Source organism: Leuciscus leuciscus, assembly GCF_965113295.1.
Source record: "Leuciscus leuciscus genome assembly, chromosome: 25".
Classification (NCBI taxonomy): domain Eukaryota; kingdom Metazoa; phylum Chordata; class Actinopteri; order Cypriniformes; family Leuciscidae; genus Leuciscus; species Leuciscus leuciscus.
Window position 1 is genome coordinate 19,775,623 of NC_138724.1, and position 27,763 is coordinate 19,803,385.

The 27,763-nt window shown below is 37.5% G+C and overlaps 1 protein-coding gene across 1 annotated transcript in view; it reads right to left on the reverse strand.

The window, feature by feature from the left end:
* Positions 1-2,383: 2,383 nt before the first annotated feature.
* Positions 2,384-27,763, reverse strand: part of kdm7ab (lysine (K)-specific demethylase 7Ab) — a 32,663-nt gene continuing 7,283 nt past the window's right edge. The window contains exons 2-20 of the mRNA XM_082159365.1: positions 22,826-22,911; positions 22,440-22,557; positions 21,356-21,516; positions 17,951-18,092; positions 17,644-17,830; positions 17,006-17,168; positions 14,367-14,454; positions 14,041-14,147; positions 13,836-13,927; positions 13,339-13,425; positions 12,832-13,086; positions 12,623-12,747; positions 8,988-9,169; positions 8,344-8,441; positions 8,103-8,263; positions 7,842-7,990; positions 7,677-7,735; positions 6,754-7,021; positions 2,384-5,012 (exon numbers count right to left, since the gene is read on the reverse strand). Of these exons, the coding sequence (XP_082015491.1) occupies positions 4,924-5,012; positions 6,754-7,021; positions 7,677-7,735; positions 7,842-7,990; positions 8,103-8,263; positions 8,344-8,441; positions 8,988-9,169; positions 12,623-12,747; positions 12,832-13,086; positions 13,339-13,425; positions 13,836-13,927; positions 14,041-14,147; positions 14,367-14,454; positions 17,006-17,168; positions 17,644-17,830; positions 17,951-18,092; positions 21,356-21,516; positions 22,440-22,557; positions 22,826-22,911 (2,617 nt within the window). The 3' untranslated portion in view covers positions 2,384-4,923. The remainder of the gene's footprint in view (positions 5,013-6,753; positions 7,022-7,676; positions 7,736-7,841; positions 7,991-8,102; positions 8,264-8,343; positions 8,442-8,987; positions 9,170-12,622; positions 12,748-12,831; positions 13,087-13,338; positions 13,426-13,835; positions 13,928-14,040; positions 14,148-14,366; positions 14,455-17,005; positions 17,169-17,643; positions 17,831-17,950; positions 18,093-21,355; positions 21,517-22,439; positions 22,558-22,825; positions 22,912-27,763) is intronic.

Genomic DNA, 27,763 nt, shown 5'->3' on the forward strand with positions numbered 1-27,763 from the left:
GCAAAAAATTGTTTCAACAATACCTTCTAAAATTAAAATGTTTTAATTTTAATTAAGTTCATAAATTGTGGAGTAAGCTGTGATTTCCAGTCCTGGAAATTAGTTTTAAAATGGCAGAATTGCTTTGCATATAACAACATTTATTTTAAAATCGAAATAAAAATGTATCACAGAAAAGTTGTAAAAAAAGTAATGAATATTTCAAGTGAAAGTAATGTTTTCTAGTTATGTTCAGCTGGAATATCTTATAATATAATTTGATGTGTGTGTGTGTGTATGTATATATATATATATATATATATATATATATATACAGTACTGTGCAAAAGTCTTAGGCATGTTAATATCTCCCCCCATTATTTATTGATTATTATATAATTATAATGATTATTGCCCTTAATTGTAATAATCCAGTGAGATTTCTGTATGCACAAGGAGTCTGACAACAGCCGGTATGATCTGATCTCACCATCATCGAGTCCGTCTGTGATTACATGAAGAAACAGAAAAAACTGAGACAAACTAAACCCAGAAGAACTGTGGGAACGTCTCCAAGATGCTTGAAGAAACCTTCCTGCAAAGCTACAGTAATGTGAAAAGTACTGGCACGTGTGTTAAAATGCTGTAAAGTGAGAATGCTTTCAAAAATAAAATCACAAATTGAATTTATTTATGATTTAACTTCTATTAACTAATTAAGAGTTTTCCACAGTACTATATATATATATAACATTATTATTATTTTTTGATCAAACAAATGCATGCTTGATGAGCATAAGAGACTTCAAAAACAGAAATAGTAATGTTATATATATATATATATATATATATATATATATATATATATATATATATATGAAATATATATACAGTAGAGATCAAAATTAGAGAACAATTAAAAACACTTTATTATTTTCAGAAATATTGTTAATCTTCGTTTCTTGAAATTTGAAGGAATATTAGCTGTGGGTACCATTGTTCTACTGGCATGTTTTACAAAATAACCAAGGTACTTCAAAATCAAAATTAGAGAACAATAACCATTGCAGCACAAAAGAAAACATTACAACTAAAATTTGAGGCTTACAGCAGTCAAAATATATTAGGAAGTGTACAGGCCCTCGCTTTGAATGACCTGAGCACATCTGTGGCTGCAGGACATCACTAAATTCTCCCACTGCTCTGGTGTGATTTTGGTCCACTCTTCTTCCAGTCTCTTCCACAGTTTGGTAACTAGTGGGTTTCTTAGCCATAACTTTGTAGCCAAGGATTTTCCATAGATTTTCAATCAGGTTTAGGACCCAAATAAATTAAACTTACTTTCATCACTAAAGTGAAATTTTGACCAGTTCTCCTCTGTCCACACAACATGCTCCTCCGCAAAGGTTAGTCTAGCCTTTTTTTTATTCTTTCTGCTGATGAGAGGCTTGGTCACTGCAGAGAGAGCTTTCAGTCCGAATTCTCTTAAACGACGAAACCCTGTATGCCGAGAACTCTGAACTGGCGAGCAATTCCAGCTGCAGTGTTGAACTGATTCCCCATTGAAAGTCTCTGCATCGTCCTGTCCTCTTGTGCGTTTGTCTTACGTGGACGACCAGCCTTTTTGGGGGACTTGAATGAATGAGTGAGTGTCTTTGTAAAGCTTCAATATTCTAGAAACCACATATTTGGAACGACCAATTTCTGTTGCAATAGCTGATAGGGTCATCCCTTTGGACCTCATCTGGACAACCTGGTGTCGTAGGGTTTGTCACCTTAGAGCGGCTTGCCGTCTTACAAAGTCAGTTAAAATTGGAAAGTTTGCTGCCAGTTAAATAGGGTTTGCCAGATAATTAAAGAAATTAGCACCAGTTTCCACATTATCACCAATAACTTGGAGGTATTTGAATGAGTGCTCTAATTTTGACCAGTTATTTTTTTATTGTCTCGTTTAAGTTTTATATACTGTACTTCAAAATATATTTAACGTATGAAATATGGTAAAAAAAAACAACAACCTGCCCTTCTGCTCCTGTTAGGATAACTTTAAATTGGACTAAGCAGTGACCTTGAACTTTAGGAATTTGTATGTTGTTCTTTAATTTTGATCTCTTCAAATATATATATATACACACATACACATATATATAATGTAGTGTATGCAATATATGCATGTATGTGTGTGTGTATAATTAAGGTTATAATAGAGGTTAGTGTGATTTGTAAATGTAACAATAATTAAATAAAAAAATATTACAAAAGAAAACTTTACAGTTCTAATCAGTTCTCATGGTCTATTTTAAGGACCCAAATAATGCGATCAATATCGGTTTTGATAATTCCATGCAGCTGGTTAGCAATGTGAGCGTGAATCAATGTTAACAAAACACCCAGAAACATCATCTTCATTCGTAAAACTTTTAATATGTACAGGCCACATTGTAAATCTGAAAATCTCAATTTAAAGAGACTTAGCTGTGGATTACAGTGTCACAAAATATTCAACAAAATTATACAACCATATAAAAATTTTCAAACAGTTGAATGCATTGAAAATGAGAAGGGACACACCATAAACAAACAAGTAATTGATTGCAAGACCAGAAAATGGAAAACACAACCGAGAATGCCAAATAAATACTGTACAAGTACTGCATGGTACAAACCCTGCCTGCAGGCCAGCAAGTTATCAAGCACATTTAGATAATCATCGTGTTGAAGAAAACAGAAACAATAAAAAAAAACTCGAACAGTGTAGTGTAACATAGCTAATGCAGGACATGGTTAGTGCAGTGCGGCATTTTTTGATAGACACAGAAGCTCCTCCAATCCCCCAAACTGCACTTTGGCCCAAATCCTGGTCAGACAAATAGCACCATAACAAACTAGGATCTTATCGAGGGGAAAAACAACAGGTGCTACATTAATGGCATTGTGGTTTTATCGTCTAATGGATCAAAACACAATGCTCGAGTGTCGTAGTCCACAATAAACCATCATAAAAACATTGGAAGATGACATACAGTAGCAATACTGCGCTGGTTGTAATCACCTGTTCAATTGGGTCCAGCTTTGGGTTGACTGAAGCCCTTTTTGTCAGAAAAACAGTCCATATGTGAGCCCTGAGCTGCTGTACTTGTACCTCAGCAAGTCAATGAAATCCATCAGAGAAAAGTTCCTGGAAGCTTATGGAATGTGTGTTATTGCCTGAAGAGCTTTGTAGATTATGTTGAAGTTGCTGTAAATGTTTTAAACAAAATGGGAATACAAAAAGGAGGAGATTTTCTTTCACTGGGATACTTAAGAAATGTTCATATAAGATTAGATAGAACAGCTCTTTTTGCTGTCGGGACACCACAATTGAAAGCAAGACCTGACTTTTATAATTACATTATTTGGCATTCATCAAAGGGAATCCAAAACCTTGAGCGTGAACAATTACCTGAGGTCTTTCACACAGAACCAGAGTAAACTACCTCCAAATCACACACATATCTTACAAAACGCCAGGCCATCGCCATATTTCGATAGACGTTGTTGGTACAGTTGCAAAAAAATTCTCTCTGTTAAGACTTATTTTACAAAAATAAATACTCTTTTCGTTTCTTTGTAGAAAGACGTGTAGCCAAATACATCTCAACGTAAAAAAGGTAAACATTCTCCCACGCTCCACGGCCGTCTTAAACGTCTCGTTTTCTCACTATACACAGCACCAGTTCAAACAGTGTTTCAATGCTTTAGAAATTGATGAGGCAGCTGAACTTTATACTTCTGGAAACAAAAACACATCTCTGAAACCAGATCTTAAGAATAACAATAAAAAACAGCCAAGTAACAGGAGGTGGCATTACTGATTCAGTTCGGATGTCGGAAAAGAACAAAAAAAAACCTTTAACATATATTGGGGAGGTTTTTTGATTAAATATTGGCTTCCTATTACACAACACATTTTGTTCTTACCCACAATGCAATACAAATACAGCTGAAATTTTGAAAAATGGCTGAGCTCGTGCACAAATGTCTGTACGGCCACAAATATCTAAACAGGTTTCAAAACAGATGCATATTAAGACCCTAAAAAACAGCAAATCTCCCTAAATGCTTAGTGAAATAAATTGTTCTCTTTCATCAGTAATAAATATGTAATTTACTAACAGTATAGAAAAAAATTGAAAAAAGAAAAATCAAGCACCAACATAAAAAAAAAGGAATAAATTAAGGGAAAATGTGTTGTCACGTGCCCCATTTAAATGATAGCTTCAAACAGTCAGTCTCCGGATGCCCACTAGGTGGCAACAGAGGACCAAATATAGTTAAACTACCCCCCACTACTTAGCTTGTAATACAAAATATGCCAATATGAATACAAATGCTGACAAAAATATTTGTTTTCTTTAATTTCTCTTAAAACTTGAGAACATTTTGATTGACAGGTCAGGTAGTTCAAGCGATCAACCTTGGGGAATTTTGTCTTTAGGCAGTAATGCAAATTTTCTTTGCTAGGAAAAGTCGGTTGCAATCACAAAATGAGAAGACAAAAAAAACGAAACAAAAAAATCAAGCACCTTTACGAAATCAGTTCATCACTCAATTGCCGCCTTGTTTAAGGCGTACATCATTGAAGAAGTGTTTTTAGTTGTGGGAAGCAGCCTGGCAACATGCTAGTCTTTGCTTTCAGCTTCGAAAACCTGATTTTGATGCAATCGTTGAGAACCAAAAGCCTTAAAAAGGGATGTTTTCTGTCTTATTTCCTTTGTCACATTGATCATTTGGATGTATTTTAGCAAAACTATTTTGCTATTGCTATTTTACACTTTTTCAGATCATTCTGAAGCTTCGGGTTGATTGGTAGCCAATTCAATGTTTATGACCAAATGTGTTGAACCAAACACACTTTATACCCTGTCACCTTTAACATGCAGACTCAGCATCCCATCACTAGTACTACACAAAGAAGGGGTTGTGTCTGCTCAATTTGAGAATCTTGCCCAGTCGCTGCTTAGCCGTAGCCATGCCTTTCTTAGGACGTTTACCTACAAGAAAGAGAAAAGAAAAATAATTATTAAATAATTAATAATTATTAAATATAGGTTATTTAAGCTGACTGCAATCATATTACAGTCTTCTGTAATAAAGCAAGGCAGCCCTGAGACAAATAGAAAAACTACTTTGTACATAAATAAAATAAAAACTTTTGCAAATATAAAACTGGTAAATAAAATGCAAATAAACAAACACAGGACAGACAGAAAAAACTGAAAAAAGTTTTTCAGGTACAGTAGCCTAGTTTTATTTAACATGTCTTAAAGGGATAGTTCACTTTGAAATTAAATTTTGGTATGTTTTAGCTTACCTCAAGGGCATCCAAGATGTAGGTGTCTTTTTTTCCGCAGTAGTTTCAATTTTGATATTTTTAGGTCAAACCGTTCTTGTCTGTCAGTCATATAATGCAGGTCTATGGTCATTATCTCAAAACACAAGCACAGAGTCCAAATTAAAACAATTCCCCATCGTAAGTACACATTGATGGCCCAAGACACGAAACGAGCGGTTTGTGTGAGAAAACGAACAGTATTTATATAGTTTTTACCTCTTGTACACAGCCATGTCCAAGTGATCTGAGAGCGCGGGTGGGTATAGATATATACACTAGATGTCGCCTTGGCTACTGCAGTTCATTGGAAACCGTAGCCAAGGCGACATCTAGTGTATATATCTATACCCGCCCGCGCTCTCAGATCACTTGGACATGGCTGTGTACAAGAGGTAAAAACTATATAAATACTGTTCGTTTTCTCACACAAACCGCTCGTTTCGTGTCTTGGGCCATCAATGTGTACTTACGATGGGGAATTGTTTAATTTGGACGATGGGGAATTGTTTTAATTTGGACTTCTCTGTGCATGCTCTTTGAGATAATGACCATCGACCTGCATTATATGACTGACAGACAAGAACGGTTTGACCTAAAAATATCAAAATTGAAACTACTGCGGAAAAAAAGACACCTACATCTTGGATGCCCTTGAGGTAAGCTAAAACATACCAAAATTTTATTTCAAAGTGAACTATCCCTTTAAGAAATACTACAGAAATTGAATAATCAAATGTAAAAATAAAACACTGTACAGTCTTCACTGTCTGAATTAAATATAAATTGGTTCATGATCAAGATACAAAAGTGATTCAGTCAAAAGCAATGAGTGATTTTCAGATTTTTTTATTTATTAACATCATTGGCTACAGTTTATTAGGCTGCTGTCCATTTAAGAACTAATGCATGGATCTCATATACTGATACACATCCGATTTGCTCCCAACTGTTTACGTTCACGTAGGACATAACAGACTGTTTTTGTGAATATACTTCACACGATGTGTATTTTGACATAATTGTGTGTGTATTTTGACCATTCAAGCGCATTAAAGCAGTGAAAGAGAACTGCTTTCAGGATCGCATGCATCTGTGCTCGAGCTTCAGGCAGCTGTGTGTGTGTCTGTCAGCGTGAGCACCACCTTGAGTCCTTTTTCGTGGCTTATTGTGGTTAATAACACTCAAACGAGTCAATAACTTTGTAGTGCAGCAAAGTTTAGGAAATGCAACACTTTAGAATATCGATTTTTTAAATTTGAGAATCGGCAGAAGATAGAATTGCGATTCATATGTGAATAGATTTTTTCCCCACCCCTACTAACTATATAAATGCATACAAAACCGGAAGTAAAAAGACTTACTAATATGTTTAATCTGCAGAGAAAATGGTAATGGTGTACCTTTGGTGGCCTGATTGCTGATTGGTGGGGGATTTGAGGCAGGCCTCTTGGACGGGTGCAGGGGTGGTGACAGGGATGTCTCACAGTATTGGTAGCCCAATGTAAGGCTTTCCCCATGGGCTGGGGAGTGTGTGCGACTGCTCCACGCCTCACTGCTGCTGTTGCTGCCACTGCCCTGGCTGTCCATGAAGTTCTTGTGTTCCTGGATCCTATGCATGAGTTTGGCCTGACATCCTCCTTCTGAATGCTCACGCTCCCGGAATCCCTCCTAAAAAAAAAAGAAAGAAAGAAAAAAAAGATTGAAACGGTGGCCACATTTATGTGCCCTCTATTTTGAATAAATGCATAAATTAGTATCAAATAATTTGTTAATTTCTCAAATTTAAACAAATTTGAATTTATGTGAATATATACAGTCTTTGTTAAAGCATTATAAGCCACAAGCAAAACCAATTAGCTACCAGGGAAATCACAACATTACAAACTTTGATTTGAAACAAAAACGTTGCAGATTGGACAAAAAGACAAAAGGTACAAGACTGGGTAACTAATGGCTTTAGTGAGGGAAAAACTACAATCCCATGTAGCCCTGCGAATGACAATCGGAATAAAACTATGGTGAAATATTACACAACCCATTTTATGTTGTTGATTACACCTATAGAAACACTATTTTAAGTTAACTGCAAAATATGTATTGATTGGTGGAATCGGCTTTAAACGATTATTTTAAGGTTAAATGATGCAAACAGATGGCTTAAACAAAGGCATATACCATTAATTAACAACCCCAGAGTTCACATTACAGTTTAATTACAGTTTTTACTTCTGGAACATGACTGATACACTCTAAACAGTATGCCAGATTAAGATTGGGTTAACAGACGTATGCAAATATTTAATAAAACTCATTGAGAAGTTACCTGTGAAGAATTGCTGTCTGAATCCTGGTTCTCCTCTCCGGACGCAATCTCCTTTTTACCTGAGAATTGAAAAAGAATACATGCATATTTATCAAAATAACAATACGTTATAGGGGGGAAAAAATAAGCCGTTTAGCGATAAAAAAAACTCTCATGAAGTCTTACTGTAGTCAGGGGAGTGATGGTTGCTTCGGGACCACCAGGATTCCTGTGAACTGCTGGGATCTTCTGATTGGTGAGAATACAACAGCCCTGCCATAGACAGCATTCCCTGGATAGCATCCTCTTCTTTGCTTGGCGAGGTAGCAGACTCACTGCAAATGTGATTTGAGATCTAGTTTTACACACGCACAACCCTAAAATCTCCCCCAGCATTTTGTCGTCTTGTGACAATGTCAGGCATCTAAAAACCCTATCAGCTCTCACCTTTTAAGACATTTCTCAAAACGGTCAAGTCTTTGCCTGGACTCCTTGTAGTAGCCGGAGCAACTTTTGGCCTCATTTTCATCATCTCCACTCCTCCTAATCTTTTCATCCTCCTCTTCCTCTGAAGAGCTTTCAGATTCCTCCTCAGAGCAGTTCTTTTTCTGCATGGATAAGAAGAGCAGATTAAACCTAAACTTGGACTTATTGCTCTTCCTGTGCATGAAGGGAAATGGCAGCATACCCGTGTAGTGAACTCCGCTTCTGATTCAGAGTCTGATGAGATGTCGGAATGTACGGTTTCTCGGTTCCTGAGATCTGAATTCTCTTGTTTACTAAGATCTGTGGAAGACATAGCTCCTTTTTACCGGCAGGGACAAAAATATCAATGAGATTTCGTGCACTAGCTGAGGGAATAAGTAATACAAGCTGTTTTAACATGGCTGATGCTTGTGATTAGAGCTAGGCTTATTATGGTTAACTAAATCTAACACTTTTAAAACATTTCTGTCAATTGAAATAAAGCTGAAATAAAATACAATATAAATATTATTTGAAAAAGTGTCAAACTGAAATAAGTTGTTAAAAAAAAAAGAAAAAGAATAAACCTAAATATAAAAAATTTAAATACAAAAGCACATAACAAAATGACTAAAATGAAAATAAAAAAAACCATTAAAACCGATTATACAAAAAATATTATTATAAAATTAATATTAATTTATAAAATAAAAAAATAAAATAAAAGCTAATTCAAATAACACTAATTAGAGCACACAAAATCCACACTAATTATGTACACAATATTTACTCAAATATATCTGAAAACTTTTTTCACAAGAATTGGGAATAAAATTGCGGGGTTGAATTTGACACTTTTGAGGGTACCTGTAAAGGATGTCACTTCTCTGGCTACATGATGATGCTTATCCTCACTCATTCGAATATCCACTTCCTGTTCCTCCTCTTTAGGTACTAGTTTAATCTTGAGTGAATCCCTCGTCACGTCTCTGAAGTCCTCCTCTTCCTTTAACCCTGGTCTTTTTTCAGCAACATGCTGCCTGTTATCTCTGTGTAGACAATCAGAATCAGAATCAGAATCAGAAAGAGCTTTATTGCCAAGTGTGCTTGCACCCACAAGGAATTTTTCTTGGTACTGAAGCTTCCAGTGCACATATACAAATACAAATACAACAAGAAACATAGTAATACAAATTCTAAGAATAAAATATATAAAAAAATAAAATAAAATAAAATAGTATAAAAAGTAAAAAAAAGGGGTCACAGTTGGGTTTAGTCTGAATAAACATTTACAGATTATGAACATATTTACAGTATTTTGAGAAGTATGAATAATATAAATATCACCTGAGTTAGAGAATATTACACTAGACAGTGGGAGTCTAGTGCATGTTACAGATTATGAACATATTTACAGTATTTTGAGTAGTATGAATAATATAAATATAAATATAAATATCACCTGAGTTAAGAGAATATTGCACTAGACAGTGGGAGTATTGCACTTGCAGGCATATGCCTTGGGGGGCATGTTAAGTGTTCAGAAGGGAAATGGCCTGTGGAAAGAAACTGTTCCTGTGCCTGGATGTTCTTGTGGCCAGTGATCTGTGTCGCCGTCCTGACGGTAACAGTTCAAACAGGGGGTGTCCAGGGTGAGTGGAGTCTGTGATGATTTTACCTGCTCTCTTCCTCACTCTGGAAGAGTACAGGTCCTGGAGGGTTGGCAGGGGGGCACCAATAATCCTCTCTGCTGTCCGGACTGTCCGTTGTAGTCTCCTGATGTCCGATTTGGTAGCTGAACCAAACCAGACAGTGATGTAAGTGCTTAAAACAGACTCAATGACGGCTGAGTAGAACTGGATCAGCAGCTCCTGTGGCAGATTGAACTTCTTCAGCTGGCGAAGGAAGTACAGTCTCTGCTGGGCCTTTTTCACAATGGAGTCAATGTGATTTGCCCACTTCAGGTCCTGAGAGATGGTAGAGCCCAGGAACCTGAATGACTCCACTGCTTCCACAGTGCTGTTCATGATGGTGAGAGGGGGGAGTGCTGGGGATTTTCTCCTGAAATCCACAATCATCTCCACTGTTTTGAGCGTGTTCAGCTCAAGGTTGTTATAGCTGCACCAGACAGCCAGCTGTTCAACCCCCAGTCTGTAAGCAGACTCGTCACCATTTTGGATGAGACCGATGACGGTGGTGTCGTCTGCAAATTTCAGGAGCTTGACAGAGGGGTCTTTAGAAGTGCAGTCATTAGTGTACAGGGAGAAGAGCAGTGGGGAGAGAACGCACCCTTGGGGGGCGCCAGTGCTGATGGTGAGGGTCCTGGATGTGAGCTTCCCCAGTCTCACTCGCTGCTGCCGGTCTGTCAGGAAGCTGGAGATCCACTGACAGATTGAGGATGGCATGGAGAGCTGAGTCAGTTTGGCTGTGAGAAGATCAGGGATGATGGTATTGAAGGCCGAACTGAAGTCCACAAATAAGATCCGTGCATAAGTCCCAGGTCTGTCAAGATGTTGCAGGATATAGTGCAGTCCCATGTTGACTGCATCATCCACAGACCTGTTTGCTCTGTAAGCAAACTGAAAGGGATCCAGAAGGGGTCCAGTGATGTCCTTCAGATAGGCCAACACCAGTCTTTCAAACGACTTCATGACCACAGACGTGAGAGCGACAGGTCTGTAGTCATTAAGTCCAGTGATTTTAGGTTTTTTGGGAACCGGAATGATAGTGGAGCGTTTGAAGCAGCAGGGAACTTCACACTGCTCCAATGATCTGTTGAAGATCTGCGTGAAGACTGGGGCCAGTTGGTCAGCGCAGGCTTTTAGACAAGCAGATGAGATGCCGTCTGGGCCTGAAGCTTTCCTAGTCTTCTGTTTTTTGAAGACTCGGCTCACGTCCTCCACACAGACCTTAAGCTCAGGTTGGATGGCAGAAGGGGGGAGGAGAGGGGTTGCAGGAGGTGATGGTGGATGTGTGAAGTGCACATCAGAGCGGGTGTGAGGTGTGAGTCTGGGCTTCTCAAACCTGCAATAGAATGCATTGAGAGTGTCAGCCAGTTGTTGATTCTCCACAGATCGGGGGGATGGTGATTTGTAGTTGGTGATGTTCCTCAGGCCTCTCCAGACTGATGCCGGGTCGTTGGCTGAAAACTGGTTTTTCAGCTTTTCAGAGTAGCTTCTTTTAGCAACTCTGATCTCCTTTGTCAGTCTGTTTCTGGCCTGGTTATACAAGATTTTATCCCCACTTCTGTAAGCATCCTCTTTGGCATGACGAAGCTGTTTGAGTTTCCCAGTAAACCATGGTTTATCATTAGTGAATGATAAGAATGTCCTGGTAGGAATGCATGTATCCTCACAGAAACTGATATATGATGTTACAGTATCTGTGAGCTCATCCAGATCGGTGGCTGCAGCTTCAAAAACAGTCCAATCAGTGCAATCGAAGCAGGCCTGTAGATCCTGCTCTGCTTCGTTGGTCCATCTTTTTACAGTCCTTATTACGGGTTTAGCTGATTTCAGTTTCTGCCTGTAGGTCGGTATAAGATGAACCAAACAATGATCAGAGAGCCCCAAAGCTGCCCGTGGGACGGAGTGATACGCATTCTTTATCGTGGTGTAACAGTGGTCCAATATATTACTGTCTCTGGTAGGACATGTAACATGCTGTCTGTATTTTGGCAGTTCACGGGAGAGATTTGCTTTGTTAAAATCCCCAAGAATGATTAAAAGAGAGTCTGGGTACCTTTGTTCCATTTCAGCTATATGTTCAGCCAGCTGTTGTATCGCCGCGCTCACACACGCGTCTGGAGGAATGTAAACATTCGCGAGAATGAATGAGGAAAACTCCCGCGGCGAGTAGAAAGGTTTACAGTTTATGAAATGTGCCTCTAAATTAGGAGAGCACATCTTCTTCAGTGTTGTTACATCTGAACACCAACTTTCGTTAATGTAGAAACACAATCCACCACCTCTCGTTTTCCCCGTTAGTTCCGCGATGCGATCCGCTCGGAACAGCTGAAAGCCCGGCAGATGTAGTGCGTTGTCCGGTATGGCTTCACTCAGCCAGGTTTCAGTGAAGCACAGAGCAGCGGAGTTTAAAAAATCCTTGTTAGTGCGGGTGAGGAGAAGAAGTTCGTCCATTTTGTTAGGAAGAGATCGGAGATTCGCAAGATGAATACTGGGGAGTGCAGTACGGAGGCCGCGCTCGCGGAGTTTAACCAGCGCGCCAGTTAAACGGACGGGGAAAAATCGGAGGGGGAAAAAGGACTTGAAGGTGTTCCCAATATTTTATGACCCAAAAAAGCCAAAATAGGACAAGAAAAACATTGCAACTGCAAGTAGAGTGATAAAATGACTATTACCTTACATAATCCTTCTAAATTTAACACCATCATGAAGGCCAGCATGAGTCATTTGTATTTGGTAATGTGGTGATTTTAAGTGCTACAATTATTGCAGTTACTGACTAATGCGAGATAATCATCATATGTTAATGTGGTTTACCTGACTATACGTCCATTGCACAATACCAGTCGCAAGTCAGTGTCCAAACTCCGCTCTGCCATTGCAGCTGAGGCCGTAGAAACCTTGTTGAACTTGCCGTTGACCTTCTGGTTAAAGGTGGCATCCTGAAAGACAATTGTTCAGGAAAATTATTCCCTATAGATAGATTAGCCTGAATGGCATTTATGGTATTCATAAATCCCAATTACCTCCTCATAAGGACCCATCTCAAGTCTCTTTAAAACTTCTTGTGTGTGCTGTTCGAAGATGTCAAGGTTGGAAGGAACTTTAGGGTTGTGAGAATGATGATGGTGGTGATGATGATGATGGTGGTGGTGGTCACGAAGACGTCTGGCGTTCCTGCGCGCGTGAGACCCTCTCTCGTGTGCCGACCGCGTGGAAGGACACACAGAGCTTCCTTGAAATTTCATTGGCTTGCTTCCACAATTCCCATTCTGATACTCCTTGAGTGTTTAAAACAGAAATGTGAGATCAAATACAACAACTCAAGTTCAAACAACTCAAACTGAAGAACACTAGACGGCACAAACTGATTCGTAATAAGACCATTTTACACTTTACATTTTAGGTTTACTTAAAATGCACATATGTAGATCAGGAGAATCGAAATCCAACCCCCCAAGCAAGCTCGGTTTTCAGACCTCTGTATTTCTAAAAGCCTGTGTATGGCCATGGTTTCAAGCCGTCTGGCTTACCTCAAGGTACTGGATTTCCTTAGTGAGCATTTTAATGAGATGGTTGGGTCTGATATGGTCAGGGACCTCGCTGGCTGGCTCTGTGACCTGGGCAAATGGGCACACATGGTAGACAATAAGGGGTTTGTGTCACAGAACAAACCTCAGGTTCTTACCCAGTACTACTGACACCAGATATCGACCCTTTTGGGAAGCCCCTTGCCCTCATTATTTAATCAGGGATTACAATGTACAATGGGATGATTGCAGGTGGTTTTAGAGTTAAGTTGTTTTAAGGGTGATTTCACACTAGCACTTTTGATGCGCACCCGGGTTCAACTGACATCAGATTTTCGGTTGGTTTAAAAGATGTAAACGCTGTTTTCCAAACTCGGGTGCGCACCTGCGAACCGTACCCAGAGTCCGCATAAAAAGGGTAGTCTGGGGTACGGTTCGCTGCTGATATGACAGAATTGATATCATGATGCAGTTTCTTGTGTGATAAGAATTTCCTTCACCTCTCTCTTTAGCCAGTTCCTCAGTGCAGTTATCAAAGCTTTCACTCCCTTGATCAGGTATTCTGGAGGCAGACAGTTATCTTCTCGTGATTCTGACGACAGACAATAAACAGACAATTAGGAGGGACACCAGGGAACGGAGTGGCAGCACGCCAATGATTTAAGTGCCCTATATCGACATGCTGAGTGATTTAAGACGACGTACCTTTGAGAGTCTCCAGCAGATTCTTTGCTACAAACCAGCAAATGGCCTCAAAATAAGGAAACTTAAAGAGGTCTGGAGTCTTCAGACGCCGCTCCATCTCATAGCACCTAATATGAGGATATAAGTAGTTACACTTGAGCCACAACATGTACACAACTCAGAAACCAATATGCTGATATGAAAAACACAAAAATATTAGACAATGTAATCAATGGAACAAAGAAAATGTATATCTGCAAAATGTATTGGTCAACTTTTAAGAGACACCATCAAGACTAACAGAAGCAACAGCACTCCAATTGAAAGCAGTGAAAGCACTCGCTCACCTGAGCTGCATGCCTATGTTGAGGTTGTGGAGGAAGTTCCCACCGAAAGCCATGCAATCCTGAGAGGTGAGAACTGCATGGATCCATCCTGCAAGAGAGGTCAAGAGTGTGTCAACAGCTGACTGACAGATGCAGACACATTCAGACATCTGGTCTGAACTGCAGCTGTCCCTTTCTAGCCAACAGTAAGCCATTCATATCCGGTGTGCGGCAAAGCTGGACCGAGAGACCAATTTCACAAAATCCACTGATATGTCCCTCTAAGTTCAAACTTTACCAACATGCTCCTACAACAAACTTTAAATGGCAAGCAAAAGTTCACATACGTTTGCTGGGTGGGCCATGATTATACGGCTAACTGAGATCTTCTGAGGTGAATCAAACCCCCAGAGTGTTTCAAAACCACTGCAGACTGCAGAGCCCACCAAACAACCAGTCTGTCAACTACATCCACGACTTCCTGTCTAAGCTTCAACATATAGGCCACATGCGAAGTGTGGGAAAGCATAAATATACATCAGATTCAGAGGCAGAGCCCCGACAATGAGCAACTTTCATATCGTAGCTTTTGAAGGACTTTTGAAGTCTGTCTCACAGCAGGGGGATGTGAAAGTTTTAAACCGGTCTGCTAGTGCCATCAACACAGCTGGGAACCAGATTCATTTAAGACCACGTATTCTCATGACCTGCTCATTTTGAGTGTGGTTTCATAAAATGTTCAGATTTATGATGCCACCCAAATATACCCTATCATTTGACTTCATATATAAAACGAAGTCATGATGATGATACAATAGATGTTTGTATTGTAACTGTGGAGCTTCACTAATGAACAATATACTGGATAAGATGTGTCGCTAAGATTCATGTGTCTCTCTGGGTGGTAAGGGTGGCTGCTCATTCCTGCTACATCTGAACCTGAAACGAAAAACACAAATCAGCCCTGGCCTTCCTGTGGAACCACCATTAAAAGACAGCTGCTCAAAAGTAAGTGGAATACCAGTTCCTCTTGCTCCAACATTCGTGTGTTCCTAATAAACCCTTAATTTTCTCCTTCAATGTGAAAGGATTAGTTTTTGTCAGTTCAATGCAGGATTTGCACAAAAGTTGATTATCAAAGATGGGTCGATACCAACATGCAACTACAGTTTCCACATGAGCACCTGTACAACAATTTATAGATGATCACTCACATCGGAAGATGCTAATCGATAAGTTGAATAAAGCTAACTCCACAACAACTACATAAAATAAGCAACTAACCACTCAGAAACGTTGCAACTTCTTCCGGAGTCTCTTCATCTGTGTCCGACTCCGGTTCAAACACATAAGGCTGAACACCGCTACTGACAATTTAGCTGCGTGAGATTCCCCAGTTTTGTTTGTTGCAGAGTATCTGAAGCATGATATGTAAAGGCTCTGTCCTCTTCTGGAAAAGGGGTGGGGAGGATCAGCTTTTTTGGATTTAAAGGAGTAGCTCACTTTAAAATGAAAATGACCCCATGATTTACTCACCCTCAAGCCATCCTAGTTGTCTATGACTTTCGTCTTTCAGACGAATACAATCGGAGTTATATTAATAATTAAATGTCCTGGCTCTTCCAAGCTTTATAATGGCAGTGGATTTCAACCATCGATATGAAGCTCAGAAAAGTGCATCCATCCATCATAAACAAACTCCACATGGCTCCGGGGGGTTGATAAAGGCCTTCTGAAGCGATGAGTTTGTGTAAGAAAAATATTCATATTTAACACGTTTCAAAGTAAAATTCTAGCTACCGGCCAAACGCAGTCTACTTGCGCCTAATGCGCAACTTATGAAGTCAGAAGTCATGGCGTAGAGTAAATATCAGCAGTACGTCGCATTACTCACATAAGTTGCGCTTTACACTTAAGTCAAATCCGTATGTCCGTCTGGCCGGAAGGTATTATTTTACTTAAAGTTTGAAATATGAATATTTTTCTTACACAAACTCATCGCTTTGCTTCAGAAGGCCTTTATTAACCCCCCGGAGCAGTGTGGAGTTTGTTTATAATGGATGGATGCACTTTGGGCTTCAATCTGTTGGTTGCAATTCACTGCCATTATAAAGCTCGGAAGCGTCAGGGTGTTTATTAATATAACTTAGATTGTATTCGTCTGAAAGAAGAAAGTCATATACACCTAGGATGGTTTGAGGGTGAGTCCTAGGGTAATTTTCTTCTTAAAGTGAGCTACTCCTTTAAAGGTACACACACGAAAACGGCGTGCTTTTGCTCACACCCAAATAGGGGCAAATTGGACATGCTAGAATGAATGATCTGTTCTGTATTTTGAGCTGAAACTTCACAGACACATTCTGGGAACACCAGAGACTTATATCACATCTTGTAAAAAGGGGCATAATAGGTCCCCTTTAAAGTACCTTAGGATGACCTAATTAAAATTGTTTTGTTTTTTTATAAAAAAAATAAATAAAAAAAACGTACACCTCAAAGATACTGTATAATATAATTTATTGTGGAACCTCAGCAAAACAAAAAACAAAACAAAAATTTATTTCAATTATGCTATTGTATTTTATTTGAATAGCATCATACAAAATAAAATAAATAAATAAATAAAACTGATGTGCCCAAAAAGAAGAAATAATGCTAACCCGTTGGAATCAGAAGTGTTGTTCCCTGCCGCACCACACACTTGTAGCACTTGTCCACTTTCTCCCCAAAGAACACTTCGCTCTGGTTCGGGGATGAGCTCCACTCCTCGTATAGTGCAAGGTTGGCTGGGGTCGGCTTTATCAAGTAAAAGATCTTCTCCCCCTACAGGTAAGGCAATTAATAAGTCATTGATCATCACTCATTTTAGTTGTCATATAATTCAGCAAATTAGTTTTTGAAAAATCTTTAAAAAGTTTGTGGCCAGTAATATTTTTAGTTTTTGAAAGGCTGCATTTATTTGATCAAAAATACAGTAAAAATAGTAATATTGTGACATTATTACAATTTAAAATAACTTTTTTTCCCACCTTGTAAATATATTTTTAAAAAAGTATGAAATTATAAATAAACAACAACTGTTTTCTATTTTAATACAGTTTAATTGTAATTAAATTGAACTAATCTGAATTTTCAGCATCATTACTCCAGTCTTCAGTGTCACATGATCCTTCAGAAATCATTGTAATGTGCTGATTAACTGTTCAAGAAACATTCATTTGGTGGAACCTGTGATATATTTATTTTTTCAGGAATCTCTAATGAATAGAAAGATCAAAGGTTTGTGATGCAAACTTACCCACAGGACGTGGTACCACACAGATGTGCCTCCAAAATCAATATGGAAGTCGGTATAGCTTTCCCTTACACCCATTAAACAGTACTTCTGCACAAACGGCTTGGGAAAGTAAGAATCATCAGGCCAGTAGTTCTCCACCCAAGACATCATCTGAGCGATATCGGGGACCACCACCAGCTCTGACATCCTGAGTGCAAGACATTCAAGTTGTCATCTAAATATATGTTGGTTTTTTTTGCACTCAAAAAAGGCACCTTTGTGTTATCTGTCAGTAATTGCAAATTAGTCGCTTTCAAACAATACTAACTTGGTGTCTGAAAACTCCAGACTGATGACGTTCAGGACTTTCGGCCGCTGAGGGCTGTAGTAATACTTCACAAAGGCGCTCAGTTTCATCTTGCTGTCCGCTTGCCTGGCCACATCGATGACATCAATCACTTTGTCACCTCCTATAAGCAAAGGGAGCAAATTGAGTGATGTGCATGAGTGGGCATCAAAGGAACAGACTACTACAACAAATATCATTACCCAAACAAACTCAACAGGGATAAATTGCAATAATCAACATCATTAAATGGCCATAAATTATATTTCAAATGACCATCATGTCAAATGACCACACTCTTGGTACTAAAAAGTTTCCCATTGTCCTCAAATAAGGCCATCTCTCCACCAAAGCTACAATGAAAGATCTTATTTGATGTTTCTTAACAAGAAATCAGCTGATGTTTATAACTGTGAGAAAGACAAATGGCAGGCAGAACATCAAAACCCACCAGAAAGCTGCTGGGAAAAACCTCAAACACTGAGCAGGACAGCTGGTGCTTGTGTACACAAACGGCACCCTAGTGTACCAAGCCAGAAGGAAACTCATCCTACAAAGTAGACCATGAAGAGATCCTTTACTGCTGTTCTGGGATCATGACTTGCAAACACTGCCTATAAAAATGTCTATTGGATCCTTTATGGCTCCAAATCCACAATGGTGCTAACAACAAATATGGGTTAGATAAAAAAAAAAAAAAAAATTACAGGCACTCCAAGCAACAAGACTGTAATATGCGTTTATATGTGCATAATTTAAAACATTTATGCCATTAATTACTCCTTTTAACCAGTAACAACAAACATTTTTATAGTTATGGAGACATAAAATGTACCCAAAGCAGTGTGGGACAAAAGCGGCTTTCACAAAAGCAGGCGTAGAGTGCGGTTCTTCATTACAAGCAAATGGCAATGGGGGAAAAACCCACAATGTTTGATTTCGCTGGCTAGGGAGCCATGCAAGCAAGCTTCCCACTGAAGTAACTGAATTAGCTGGGCAGCTATCCTGTCAAAAGTGCATTAAAGACAAAAGCTAGAGCTTTCAGTGCATTGCCCCAGACATAACGTCACTGCAGTTAACTTGAACATTCATCAAGCAATTCAACTATATGCATAGATTTTTGGCTGGCATAGCGTCAGTCTACAGATTTCCTCACACTTCTCAAATTGAACATTTTTAGCTTTATGCTACGAATGCTAAAAAGCACATCACAATCTCTTGCACATAGACCAGAAAAGAATGGGAAGTGTTCTTATATATTATATATATTATATATATATATTATATATATATATATATATATATATATATATATATATATATATATATATATATATATATATATATATATATATATATATATATAAATATAGCGTTTGCGCACGAAGGCACCTCACAAAACATATTTTGGACAGACTTCTAGGCATTGGAACGGTTTAATGATCTAGAATAGAGCGGGCTTTGGTGACAACTAAGCGAATATTTAATTACTATAATGGTAATTTCTTGCTAGAAATAACATTAAAAGTCAAAAACATACATTTACGCACAAACTGACCACCACCCGCAACTTTCAGATGCCATATTTATTTTTTTAGCTCAACAGTCACACAGGATTGAGAGATATCATAGGCAGCAAAGGATACATCTATGCTGCCTTCAAAACCGACAGGAAGTGAGGCTAACACTGGATTCGGATGTGCCTTGATGCCTTCCTTCCTTAGAATGCATCCTCCGAAGGCAGCTTTCAGCTTTTGAATGTCGCCAACAATAATAATAATAATAATAATACATTTTATTTATTTGGCGCCTTTCTGGACACTCAAGGTCGCCTTACAAAAAGGTGCATTTGAACAAACTAAAAACTAACTAGGGTAAAAACTAGCATAAAAACAGGTTAAAATACATCAGTTAAAAACAGTACAGGAGAATAATGCAGTAGTGGTCAGAGTGAGTAGGCTTGTCTAAACAGATGAGTTTTGAGTGTGGATTTGAAGTGTGGGAGTGAGTCAGAGTTGCGGAGGTCAGGGGGGAGAGTGTTCCAGAGCTGGGGAGCAGAGCGGCTGAAGGCCCTACTCCCCATGGTGACGAGACGGGCTGGCGGGACAATGAGATGGAGAGAGGAGGAGGAGCGGAGAGAGCGGACAGGTGTGGCAATATGAATGAGGTCAGTCAGGTATGGAGGGGCGATGTTATGGATGGCTTTGAAAGTGAGGAGCAGTATTTTGTAGTGGATGCGGTGTGTGATGGGGAGCCAGTGGAGCTGTTGGAGGACTGGGGTGATGTGCTTGATGGAGGGTGTGTGAGTGATGATGCGTGCAGCAGAATTCTGAACAAGTTGAAGTTTATTGAGGGTTTTTTGAGGGAGACCAAACAGGAGGGAGTTGCAGTAGTCGATTCGAGAAGTGACAAGGCTATGGACAAGAACGGCAGTGGAAAGAGGAGTGAGAGAAGGGCGGAGGCGGTGAATGTTCCTAAGGTGGAAGTAGGCTGAGCGGGTGATGTTATTGATGTGTGCAGTGAAGCTGAGGGTGCTGTCTAGGATGACACCCAGACTCTTTACCTGAGGGGAGGGGGAGATGGAGGAGCCGTCGATGAAAATTGAAAAGTTTTTTATTTTACTTAAGGTGGACTTTGTGCCAGTGAGTAGAAGTTCAGTTTCTTCTGAACAAGTCAGCAAAGTGGACGACTTCACCCTGACCAAAAATTACGCTAGAGTAGCAATATGTCAAATTTGTCCAGCTGGTTACCAAAAAAACTACGGTTTAATAGATCACCTCGAACAGCATAAAAAGTTAAATGACCTTAATTAAAGGGCTAAAACATTAGCAGTGGCCCGACAGACACCAGAAGGTGTGGCAGTAGCCTCACAGTAAGTGCAATATAATCACACTTTCATTCCCAGTGGGCCACAGGCACCCCTCCAGGACCCAAATGGAGCAGCTGATCGCTGTGTGTATCATGATAACAATATGTTATCACAAATGTGAGAGGTAGAGGAGTGAGCTGTAACCTAAACTTTACGGACAAAGCTCAGTGGGAAAGATATAGCGGCTGTGTAATCGGACACTATAAAGACCAGACTCTCAATGAGATGAGGCCTTCTAGGCTGGTGTAAGGTACACCACTTTTATCTACACAATTACTTCATTATGGGTTGATTAATGTTTGCTAAAAGGTTAGACCCATTTGACTCACCTAAGATTAACATCTGATCCCCGCAGTGGATGGACTGTAATGCAACTCCATTACATGAAGACAACTCTTAATGGAATTAATATTTAAACCCATGAAGCGCTGCTTCTCAGTGGTATAATGTGGAGCACAATGGGTAAAGGTGGAAGAAAAAGTGTTAAGAGGATGATAGTAACTCATCTCCCTCCTTACCAACGTAGCGTTCTACATCCTTGACGGAGAAATCCGGCGGAGGTAATTGGAGACCAAGCCCTTCCATTTTGGTTACAACGATGGGATAGCGGAAGCCATGTCTCTCCAGATACCTCTGGGTGACCTGACCGCCCTGCATTTGCTGCAAGATCTCATCTCCACTGCAGAATAAAACAGGATAATTACTGATTAAAGAGCGTAACATGAAGTATAAACTATTCAGACAAAAATTTAAACAGTTTGTTATAAAAAAAAAATTGTTGTTCACTGAAAATCTTGAATATGCTAAAGCTGTTCATGAGAGAAGGATTAATGTCCAATGCATGAATAAAACGATTTGGTCTACATGTACAATATACACAGTTAAAGGTTTGGGGCCAGTAAGATTTAGGTTTTTTTTTAAGTAATTGCACTTTTATTACACAAGAAAGCATTAAATTGCACAAGAAAGCATTAAATTGATCAAAAGTGACAGTATAGGAATTTATAATGTTACAAAAGATTTCCCTTTCAAATAAATGCTGTTCTTTTGAACTTGTTATACATAAAAAAAAAATTAAAAATCATCATGGTTTTTAAAAAAACAGCACAACTGTTTTAAACATTGATAATAATAATACATTTTTATTGATCAGCAAATCAGCATATTAAAATGATTTCCGAAGGATCATGTGACACTGAAGGATAAAATGACATTTTTAAATATATTAAAGTGGACATTTAAAATGTTTATATTATTTCACGATATTATTGTTTTTAAATGCAGCCATGGTGAGCATAAGAGAGTTTTGAACAGTAGTGTGATTTTATAGTGCTTTTGCAACCTTAGTGAAGCTTGTCATTAAATTATATGGAAAAGAGCGACCAGCACAGTCTTTAAAATATCCTTTTTTGGGGGGGGGGACTATTACTTTAGCTGAAGTACTGACTTGTAATCTACAATAAAACTTTTCAGGCCACAATGAGCAGTCTTCAAAGAAGTGCATTGGCTGTGCCCATGTGAATCGTGTGGCATCATGGGTGGCACCAAGCGCTGGTGTGCTTTGTCGTGACTGTGTTGGTGTCCCACAGTTGGCACACATACCTAGGGAAGGTCCTGGCCTGCAGCTCCCGCACAAACACAGAGGTGCCAGCCTGCACTGGCTTACTGTCGTCATCTGGCTCAGTGTAGTCGTGTCTGTGCCAGTTGCTCCGCTTCTTCACTGTAAAATCAGGCAGAGAGAACTCAATACGTCTGGCCTCGGAACAATAATCGCAGTCATTACTATACTACCACAATGCCATAACATGCTTGTTGATCACAGTGACCAGACATGAACAGCATCCTCTTAAACCAATTCATGTCTTCTTCAGATAATTAGGTTGGTAACATATTCCAAACACAAAAATGAAAAATCTGAGGAGCTTAATTTCAATTTACTGGTAAGGGTGAACCAATGACCCTAACAGTCAAAAAAAGTGGATACATACTCAGGGAGTGTCCGTGGTGGACGTCACAGTTGGGACAGTGGTAAACGTCAATGTCCACAGCATGGTGCTCTTCTACCTCAACACAGCTGCAAGAAAACAAGCATAAACTAATTAATTCTTTGAATGTACAAAATTGTTTTCTGGGGATACTGTATGTGCGATCAATGACTAATGAATCCTTGATGCAAGTTAAGCCAAAGTCAATATGAAGCCATAGTCCTCCAAACTGCTATGCAAGATGCAAGAACAGTATACACTAATATTCAAAAGTTTGAAGTTGTGTTCATTTGATCAACATGCAACAAAAGCACTGATATTGTGAAATACTATTACAATTTAAAATAACTGTTTTCTATTTTTATTATTATTATATTTGTGATTTGTTGATGGTAAAGCTGAATTTTCATCATCATTACTCCAGTCTTCAGTGTCACATGATCATTCAGAAATCATTCTAATAGGCTAATTTGGTGCCCAAGAAAGAATTCTTCTTATTATCAATGTTGAATACAGTTGTGCTGCTTAATATTTTTATGGAAACCATGATACATTTTGTTCAGGATTCTTTGAAAAATAGAAAGTTCAAATAAACAGAATTTATTTGAAATAGAAATATTTTGTCACAATATAATATAACAATATAAAAATGTATAATAGTATATAAGAATATAATATCTCTTTAAAAAAAAAAAATCTTACTGACCCAAACTTTTCAGTGTATATCGTGCTTCTTAATGCAAATAATGGTAAAAACAATTAATACAAATGAAGACATGTAGTACATTATTATATCTAGCTAATCAAAAAAAGCTGTTATTACCAGCTAGTGCTAATGCAGAAATTGAAATGGATCATTTAACCATTTTTAGCTTTAAAAATAAATAATAAAAAAAAAAGTTAAGCATATTAGCAATAGCAAATTTTCATGATTTCTAATAACGCAATGATCACCCAGTTTTAGCCAGTGGAATTACTTTGAGGAAGGAAGACAGGATCTTGTATGACACTCTTGCTATTTAACAATATGCAAACTGACTCGCACTTGCAGATGGAGCTTATTAAACACGTGCTCGGTAGCTTTGCCAACAGGCATCTTATCGCTCAAAACCCCTTTGCCCCACTTCTTAATTTTTCCACTTCCAGCCGCACACTCCAATTAGCTTAAAGGCATGTTGTTTCACAGGAAGTCATTTGACAAGCTAGCTCTTGGCATCGTGTGGAGATTCATTAGCCAGGCAGGTAATAAGGCCTTGCACACTTCTCTGGCTCAGGTTTTGCTTGATGTTGCCAAAGAAAGCAATTTCGCCAACTCCTTGGTTTGAGTGTTACGTTACCCAGAGTGAAGTGCTCCAAACAATGAGGGCTTCACGTGGAGAACGCTAGACTAGCTGGAAGTAACCTGAAATAGTCTGACACTGCAATATAACAAACAATCTGCATGTGGTGCACCATGGCTTTTAAAACAAACCTAGTAGCCTTGATTAGCAACCTCGATGAATCCCAAAGATTTAACAGATTCTGCAGTGACCGGAGAGTAACACCAGACTGGGTCATCTACGGTCGATTATGTTTAACCCCAGACAAGCCCGGCTAAACTAGAGCTCCAGATCTGAGGTTACATTTGGTTGGGCTCCAGGGCACGAGACATGAGGTGAACGGGGGAGGGGAGTATGTTTATGTTGGAAACCAGTGTGGGAAACAGTGGCATTTGAGTGGCAATGGTGGTGTCCACATCAAAAGATTGAAATTAGCCTTCCTACTGGGAAAATTTGGGTTTCATTGTTTTTTTCTCACATTATTAACAACATTAGCTGCCAGACAAAACAAAGTTACAGTCCTGTTAAAACATGACATGGTTTCAGTGCTTTTTTTTGTTTTTTAGTTTCAAATGATTTATGTATCATTTAAAGTGGTGAAGGAATTGGGTCAGATGATTGTTGTTCAGGAAACTTATTAGTGAAATCCTCTACGCTTCTAGCACAATATGATTTCTGGCTTAGTGTTTATTGTATCCTTGTCCCTTATTGTAGGTAATGCAAGCAAATGTGTAGTTTAAGTGAAATGTGACACTTCTTTAGCTCTGTTTGGCAGCTGTTGCAGCAATATGTTGGTCATACAATAAAAATAAAAATTAATTATATATATATATATATATATATATATATATATATATATATATATATATATATATATATATATATATATATATATATATATATATATATATATATATATATATATATATATATATATACAGTACCAGTCAAAAGTTTGGAAACATTACTATTTTTAATGTTTTTGAAAGAAGTCTCTTATGCTCATCAAGCCTGCAGTTAAAAAAAAAAAAAAAAAACAGTAATATTATGAAATATTATTACAATTTAAAATAATGGTTCTCTTTTAAAATATATTTTAAAATGTAATTTATTTTTGTGATGCAAAGCTGAATTTTCATCAGCAAGTACTCCAGTCTTTGGTGTCTTATGATCCTTCAGAAATCATTCTAATATGATGATTTGAGACCCAGTTATTATCAATGATGGAAACAGTTGTGCTGTTTAATATATTTTTTTGGAATACTTTTTTCAGGATTCATTGATGAGTAAAACGTTAACAGCATTTATTCATTTAAACAGCATTTATTCAAAATAAAAACATTTCTAACAATATAAATCGTTACCATCACCTTTTATCAATTTAACGCATCCTTGTTGAATTAAAGTACTAATTTCTTTAAAAAAAATTTTTTATTGTTCCCAAACTTTTGAACGGTAGTGTATATTGTTACAAAAGATTTCTATTCTAAATAAATACAGTTCTTTTTAACTTTTTATTCATCAAATAATCCTGAAAAAAGTATCTCAGGTTATAAAAAAAATATTAAGCAGCACAACTGTTTCCAACATTGATCATAAATCAGCATATTAGAATGATTTCTGAAGGATCATAAGACACCAAAGACTGGAGTACTTGCTGATGAAAATTCAGCTTTGCATCACAAAAATAAATTACATTTTAAAGTATATTAAAAAAGAGAACCATTATTTTAAATTGTAATAATATTTCATAATATTACTGTTTTTTGTTTTGTTTTTTGTTTTAACTGCAGGCTTGATGAGCATAAGAGACTTCTTTCAAAAACATAAAAAATAGTAACGTTTCCAAACTTTTGACTGGTACTATATATATAAATTATATATATATATATATATATAAAAAAAAAATATATATATATATATATATATATATAAATAAATGATAATTTATATATATATATATATATAAATAAATGATAATTTTATATATATATATATATATATATATATATAAATTATCATTTATTTATATATATATATATATATATATATATATATAAATTATCATTTATTTATATATATATATATATATATATATATATATATAAATTATCATTTATTTATATATATTTTATATATATATATATATATATATATATATATATATATATATATATATATATATATATATATATATATATATATATATATATATTTATTTATTTATATTTATATATTTATTTATTTATTTATTTATTTATTCTAATTTTTTCATAATTTATTCTAATGATTGTGTTCTGTTTTTTTAAATAGGTGTATAAGTTCTTCCAAAATAATCTTGAGTAAATGGAATAAAACAAAATAAAAAAATCTGACATCATTTAGCCTAATCACCCTCATGTCGTTTCAAACCTGTAGAACCTTATTTTTTTCCTGTGGAATAGAAAAAGACATTTTGAAGAATGTTTACAATACACAAAAAGCTATCGAATCCCATTTGCGCGTCTGGATCACGTTCGATTACATGAAAGTACCAATAGCATTTGGATTAACTGAACAGGATGCTCACCAGCTTGGTTTGGAGTGGCACGAGGGGACGTTTTATAAAATGAAAATGAAGGATCAGTCGGAAGCGAGTGCACCACGTCAACATACGTTTTTATTTCCTCAAAGGAGCCAGAACAAACAAAAAGCTAGCTGCCACTGCAAATGCCGGCCAAGAACTTTCCTTCCCTCGGTTTCCTTCAGACTCTCACACTTGTAATTGAGATGAGACAACCAAATAGGACATGCAGGAAGTGACTCATGGAGATCATTACATCCCACTGCCTCAGTTCTTGACCTACTGTTGGACAACACGCTGGCTCTCTCCTCAAATCTGTGAGAAAGGTTGACTCCTACTCTATCTGAATAATACGTGGTGAAGAACACTGTGTCACTAAAACAGATTTGACTCAGGAGTTTTTGAGCCACGATAACAGATGCTAAAAGATTCATCTGTTGCCAAGCAAGATGGGAGAAAAGAACAGCACTGGGAGAAGAAAAAAAAGAAAAAAAAAAGAGTGCTTGAGTTCTGAATCTGAATGAGTTCAGGCCACAAGAGAGCTTACATCACGAGAGACTGGTGGGTTGCTAGCGTAACAAGAAGATTCAGGCAGAAAGAGAGCATGATGCAACAGACAAAGAAAATATGAAGTGCAATATTATTGGCAAGTTTCTGCTATGGAGAGTTAAATGATGAAATAATGGTGATGAAATAATCAAGTGTTGCTGTCAAATACTCACATAAAAACAAGTAATTGATTACTTAAAAGCATTTTGAAATAAGTTAAAAAATAATGAGTATATGACAGAGTATGTGCTATTGTTTTTTTGAAGTCTTGATGTTTTTAATCAATGCTTGTTGTTTATTTCTATAATAAATATGAATCAACATATGCATAAACAAACAGTAACACTTTACAACAGTTCAAATTCGTTACCATTAATGATTTAATTAGGTATCATGAACTAACAATTGACTAGTTTTATGCCATTTATTAATATAGTTTACCATATAATAATTTTCTAAATTGCACTCACCCACATAGAAACATATTTGAAAAGGGGACCAGCAGAACAA